The 6,240-nt window shown below is 38.3% G+C and overlaps 1 protein-coding gene across 5 annotated transcripts in view; it reads right to left on the bottom strand.

Annotated features, from left to right (window-relative positions):
* LOC109534901 (ankyrin repeat and IBR domain-containing protein 1) overlaps nucleotides 1–3,730 on the bottom strand; it is a 22,411-nt gene extending 18,681 nt beyond the window's left edge. For 4 of the 5 annotated variants that reach the window (XM_048661925.1, XM_048661928.1, XM_048661927.1 and 1 more), the window contains exons 1-6: nucleotides 3,484–3,730; nucleotides 1,009–1,188; nucleotides 754–928; nucleotides 541–698; nucleotides 252–488; nucleotides 10–190 (exon numbers count right to left, since the gene is read on the bottom strand). In XM_048661925.1, the coding sequence (XP_048517882.1) occupies nucleotides 10–190; nucleotides 252–488; nucleotides 541–698; nucleotides 754–928; nucleotides 1,009–1,188; nucleotides 3,484–3,708 (1,156 nt within the window). In that variant the 5' untranslated portion in view covers nucleotides 3,709–3,730. The remainder of the gene's footprint in view (nucleotides 1–9; nucleotides 191–251; nucleotides 489–540; nucleotides 699–753; nucleotides 929–1,008; nucleotides 1,189–3,483) is intronic. The other variant, XM_048661929.1, reaches the window with a different exon arrangement.
* Nucleotides 3,731–6,240: the final 2,510 nt, after the last annotated feature.

Below are 6,240 nucleotides of genomic sequence, written 5' to 3'. Positions count from 1 at the left end.
GGTGCTTACCTAAACACTCCCAGCAAAAAAAGTGCGCATTTCCACAATCCACTGCATGAGAAGTCAATGGGAGGGCTTTCCTGTTGGCGTAGGTTTTTCCGGGGGTTTGTTCGGCTTCCGGTAGTCGCACGGCTCGTCCGCATGCAGGAATCGGACACCATTTGATCGTCTTGTTGCTTTCCACAAAGGCCTGGAATTGAGGCTGTTCAAGTTCCTGTGTTGGGGCTTTTGCAGAAGCGCAGCTCACGTACTTTGATGTCAAATTGCAAGTATCTTCGTGCCATCTCCGGACTGACGAGTTTTTCGATAAACTCAACTGGAACCAGGATGTGGCACTCAAACGCTGGGCATAAAATGTGATGAGCATCTCCGTCTTGGATTTTAGTTGTCAGGTAACTTTGCCAGCAGCTCTTGCAAAAGAAATGCCTGCAGGACATTTTCAATGGCTGCTCCCAGTCGTCGGGTATGAGATTCAGGCAAATTTCGCACTGGAAAGATCAACGCTTTTAGCCAAAGAGTCCTCAACAGTTCCACACTCACCATCACTTCCTGCCGATCCGAGCCCGTGTCAGTTGATGCACTTGAGTCTATAGATCCAGCGTAATTTAACACTGATGAAGGGGCTTGAACTCCCGCTAATTCGCAGCACTCCACAGGATTTCTCATCCACTTTTCCAGCAGCAATTCCCTGGACCATTCTGGAACAAGCAACATTTTCTTTGACCGGCTCGGATTTTCGTCAGTTGCCATTACCATTGTCTCGCAAAAGGGCCTCAGCGGTGAAAAGCGGGATCTTGAGCATGTCCGAAGTATCCACTAGCAATTGGTCTTTAGCTTCCTGCAAATCTTGACTCCTTAGTCCACTGTACACTTCCTCTTGTTCGTTTATCAGATTTTCCTCTACGTTTATCACGTCGGGGTTTTCAGCCTGATCAAAACGCACATTTTTGTACAGAGTGTTTCAGTATTTCGTCGTCAGACTTTTCAAAGAAATAATTTTCTACTTACAAAAACCATTCGGCTCTCGAGAAATCCTGCGATGTGGTCATGGCGTGCCCTCATTGCCGAATCGCACGGAGTCAATTTTTCGTTGTTTTCCAGAAATAATGGGGCTCCATTGTAAACCAGCAATTCGACACAGCGGCGCAAGCCAAAATGAGCAGCATAATGCAAAGCGGTATTTCCGGTCTGAAAGTTACAAAACCAACAAACCGCACAATAATTAGTCGGCATTTTTATACTCGAACATCCTCTAAGGATGGGGAGAAAATCTCAAGTCGCTACTGGCTTTATTTCACGAGTTACGAATTTTCACAAAATGAAGAGCAACTTAAGATGACCGCCAAATTTGAGAACATTGACTCAGTGGGTAAAAATCAGAAAACAGAGCGATTTTTATGAAAATTTTAGCATCTATCAAATCAAACGCCTGCAAAGGAGTGAAAAAGTTCCAAGTCCCATGTTGCTTTCCTTTGTTCACAACGAGTTTTTAAAGAATCGAGGGCAGTTTGGGAAAATCGTCCAATTTGAAGCCCACATTTACTCAACAAGCAAAAATCATCAGCTTAACCAATTTCTATAAAACTTTCTTCATTTTTCAAATAAAACTCCTGCTAACGAATGTAGAAATTTCAAGTAGCATCTAGCTTTATTTCACCACCAACGAATTTTTACAAAATAAGGAACAACTTAAGAAACCCGTCCAATTTGAGAACATTGACTCAGTGAGTAAAAATCAGAAAATTGAGCAATTTTTAGGGAAATTTTAGGATCTATCAAACCAAACGCCTGCAAAGGAGTGAAAAAGTTCCAAGTCGCAATTTGCTTTCCTTTGCTCACAACGAATTTTTAAAGAATCGAGGGCATTTTGGGAAAATCGTTCAATTTGAAGCCCACATTTACTCAGCTAACAAAAATCATCAGTTTCACCAATTTATATAAACGTTTCTTCATTTTTCAAATGAAACTCCTGCTAACGAATGTGGAAGTTTCAAGTCGCTTCTGGCTTTATTTCACCACCAACGAATTTTTACAAAATAAGGAGCAACTTAAGAAAACCGTCAAATTTGAGAACATTGACTCAGCGAGTAAAAATCAGAAAACAGAGCTTTTTTTATGAAAATTTTTGCATCTATCAAACCAAACGCCTGCAAAGGACTGAAAAAGTTCCAAGTCGCAATTTGCTATCCTTTGCTCACAACGAATTTTTACAGAATCGAGGGCAGTTTGGGAAAATCGTCCAATTTGAAGCCCACATTTACTCAACAAGCAAAAATCATCAGCTTAACCAATTTCTATAAAAGTTTCTTCATTTTTCAAATGAAACTCCTGCTAACGAATGTGGAAATTTCAAGTCGCTTCTAGCTTTATTTCACCACCAACGAATTTTTACAAAATAAGGTGCAACTTAAGAGAACCGTCAAATTTGAGAACATTGACTCAGTGGGTAAAAATCAGAAAACAGAGCAATTTTTATGAAAATTTTAGCATCTATCAAATCAAAYGCCTGCAAAGGACTGAAAAAGTTTCAAGTCGGAATTTGCTTTCCTTTGTTCACAAYGAATTTTTACAGAATCGAGGGCAGTTTGGGTAAATCGTTCAATTTGAAGCCCACATTTACTCAGCTAGCAAAAATCATCAGCTTAACCAATTTCTATAAAAGTTTCTTCATTTTTCAAGTGAAACTCCTGCTAACGAATGTAGAAACTTCAAGTCGCTTCTAGCTTTATTTCACCACCAAAGAATTTTTACAAAATAATGAGCAACTTAAGAAAACCGTCAAATTTGAGAACATTGACTCAGTGAGTAAAAATCAGAAAACAGAGCGATTTTTATGAAAATTTTAGCATCTATCAAATCAAACGCCTGCAAAGGACTGAAAAAGTTCCAAGTCGCAATTTGCTTTCCTTTGCTTACAACGAATTTTTAAAGAATCGAAGGCAGTTTTTAAAAATCGTCCAATTTGAAGCCCACATTTACTCAGCTAGGAAAAATCATCAGTTTTGCCAATTTTTATAAAATTTTCTTCATTTTTCAAATGAAACTCATGCTAACGAATGTAGAAAATTTGAGGCCGTTACTGGCTTTATTGCTCAAGATATGATTTTTAAAAGTCGAGGACAGTTTGCAAAAATAATCCAATTTGATTGAAATATTTACTACACTAGTAAAAATCCGGAGTTGAACAAGTTTTCCCAAAAAAATCGGTATCTTTGAAGTCAGACGCTTTCTAAGAAATGCAAAAACCTCAAGTTTTCACCTGCCTTGGTTCGGAAGGTACACATTTTTAAGCATTGAGCGCATTTGGGTGAAAGCCCAAATGTGGCTGAAACGTCCTTTTGATTGATCATATTCGCTGTGCGAATTCAGGCAAAATTAAACAAAAATTTGTCCAGTTGTTGGACTAAATACTAACGAAAATCCTTTCATTTGAGTGGAAAATTGGGTAGTGAATACTAAGCTTTCAAACTAAGGCACTCTTACATCGTCTTGAGCTGCCAAGTCCACTTTTTCTCTTCCACCAGAGGGTAAAATGGCTCCTCTCCAATGCAAAAGAAACTGAACGCAAATCGCCCTTCTATCTTGCGATCCATTGATGCTGTTTGGGGATATTTGGCAGGTGGCATGCAATGCTGTCTCATTCAGAGCATTCCGCTTGTTTGGATTCCCTCCCAAGTCGGTTAAAAATGCCCTTACAAGATGCTTCATTCCTAAAAAAATACATGCAAATAATGTCTTCGAAGGGCCGTGAAAATCTAAAGTTGCTACTGGCTGTCGTTTGCACGTTACGAGCTTTTTATGCTCGCAACCTGCTTTTATGCTATGCAAACATAATTTAAATCTATTTTGATGAAGCTTCACGTGTCGATAGCGTCAAGTGTCTTTAACAAAATATGAAAAATGTGTGTTTGCTCCGTTTTGGGAGGGAAATTTTTTTAAAGCAAGAGCGCTTTGGGGGGAAAAACAGAATTTGAGCAATTTCAAAATCCTTCTTGTTAAACGTCTTCTAAAGGTTGAAAAATTTGCAAGTCGCTACTGGCTCTCTAGTCTTACCTAACAGTTGGGCAGACTTTCATGAAACTTTAACAGAATTTAGGGTCAACTGTGTCCTAACAACGAGAAAGAATTCAAGTAGCTACATGCATTAGCTCAATGCAGAAGTTATGAATTTTTAAGGAATAGAGCGCAGTTGGGTTGCGAAAATGGCTCGTCAGTTCCAAAAGCTCCCCATTCATTTAACGTTAAAGCTATTCACAAAACACGAAGCAAAAAATGTTGTTTTGTAAGAAAGACACATACATAAAACGTTCTACATAAAGGATTCAAATTTATGAAAATGCCGATGCTTTTTACAAATTTTCGCCTGTCAGCAACCTTTTGTTATTCCATCATTCGCAACAGAGCTTTAACGCAGAAAGCTCATACATAATTTTCGAACAGCTCGCAGAAATCGATCTTCTTTGAAGTAGGAAAAGGTGAATCTGGAATAAATTTAGCATCAATGGAAGCAGGGATGGTCAGGGTTAAGTGGAACTAAATGTAGAGGTGAAGGCAAAACGTTCGTGCTGCGTTCAGAAAGGCAACAGCTTTTTTCGTTATTAAGTTGCTGCTATTCGACATTGAGGGTCAAAGCGGAAAATTGCTCGCTTAATCCATAAAGTCGCTCTCTGCTGAAGGTATTTAACTCTGGAAAGAACACGCTCATTTCGTTAATAAAGCGGACAAAACAGGCTCTGTTTATTAAAGTTCAAATAACTAAACAAAAGTGCAGACAACAAATTTATTGGATCGAGCGGGATGTTATTTAAAAAGTAAGTTTGTTGGACAACAGGGAATGAAACATTTGTTTGCCAACTAAAGCCAGATAATAGTCAGGTCCAATCCTTAGAGATGCTAATCCATACACCCACCAGTCCTGATTAAATTTGCTTTCTAGTTTTAGTTTGTTTCCGCCTGTTACCAAATAACATCACATAAATTTTAATGAGGGAACGTATAGAGTTTACATCCCGGTTCAATTTGTTACTAATTTCCATGTTGAGATATTAATTTACTCGATGTTAAAATGATTTAAACTTTAAACGATTTCAAGTTGAAACAGAGCCAACAAAAATGAGTCTGAGAAGCTTTCAGTGTGCGCTCTGTTTATTTGAGAAGCTTTAAAAAATGTGTTTTTTGGCCAAATTTAATTGAAAGCTGTGGCAGGACGGAATCAGAAGCTTGAAAACTTTGGGATGGAACCTGATTGTTTCTGACCACTCGAGTTCTTTGCCAACATTTTTGCGACTTTTACGACAGTAAGTTGGACAATCATTGATTTTCCAATGGTAATTTTGAAAAAATCAGTAACGACAGCCGAGTTTTTAAGCGCCGTCCATAAAGTTTCTGCACAATTTTCAAAACACATCTGAGCTTCATCTGGCTGAAATTCATTTCAATCCAAGGCAGCAATAAATATTTAGAAGCCTGCAAACGTTGGGATGGAAATTGATTGTTTCTGACCACTGCAGCTCTTTGGCAAAATTCATTGTGGTTTGAAAGTTTTTCCGGATATCGTGGCAAAATTTCAAACAGGGTGTTGGAAACGCATCGGGCTACTTTTACGCCAAATCTCATCGTGCTAAAGGCGGGCGCTGATTTTACAGATTTTTTCAAACTTTTAACTTAACAAACCGCCTGGCAATTTTGCCAGGACAAATAGATTATCGATCCGAACCTCTCAAGATTCTTCCATAAAACTCCTGCAGAATTTGACATGTTGCTTCAGGCCAAATTGGAATATCCGCGTGAAAAAGTGGGCTTCAATTAAATAAGCAAAGAAATTCGAAGATTTTGCATGTTAAGGAATCGCAAAAGTCACTTTGTTCGTTACACTTTTGAAAAATCTTCAGGGCTCTCTTAAGAGCACGTTAATTTAATTATGGGAAAATGTAGTTCCGCGTGAAAAAGTGCGCTTCAATTAAATAAGCAAAGAAATTCGAAGATTTTGCATTTTAAGGAATCGCAAAAGTCACTTTGTTCGTTGCACTGTTGAAAAATCTTCAGGGCTCTCTTAAGAACACGTTAATTTAATTATGGGAAAATGTAGTTCCGCGTGAAAAAGTACGCTTCAATCAAATAAGCAAAGAAATACGAAGATTTTGTATGTTAAGGAATCGCAAAAGTCACTTTGTTCGTTGCACTGTTGAAAAATCTTCAGGGCTCTCTTAAGAGCACGTTAATTTAATTATGGGAAAATGT

This window comes from Dendroctonus ponderosae, unplaced genomic scaffold (assembly GCF_020466585.1).
Source record: "Dendroctonus ponderosae isolate FM_Combo_2020 unplaced genomic scaffold, Dpon_F_20191213v2 Dpon_F_20191213_10, whole genome shotgun sequence".
Classification (NCBI taxonomy): Eukaryota; Metazoa; Arthropoda; class Insecta; order Coleoptera; family Curculionidae; genus Dendroctonus; species Dendroctonus ponderosae.
This window is presented reverse-complemented; position numbering and strand designations above follow the sequence as displayed.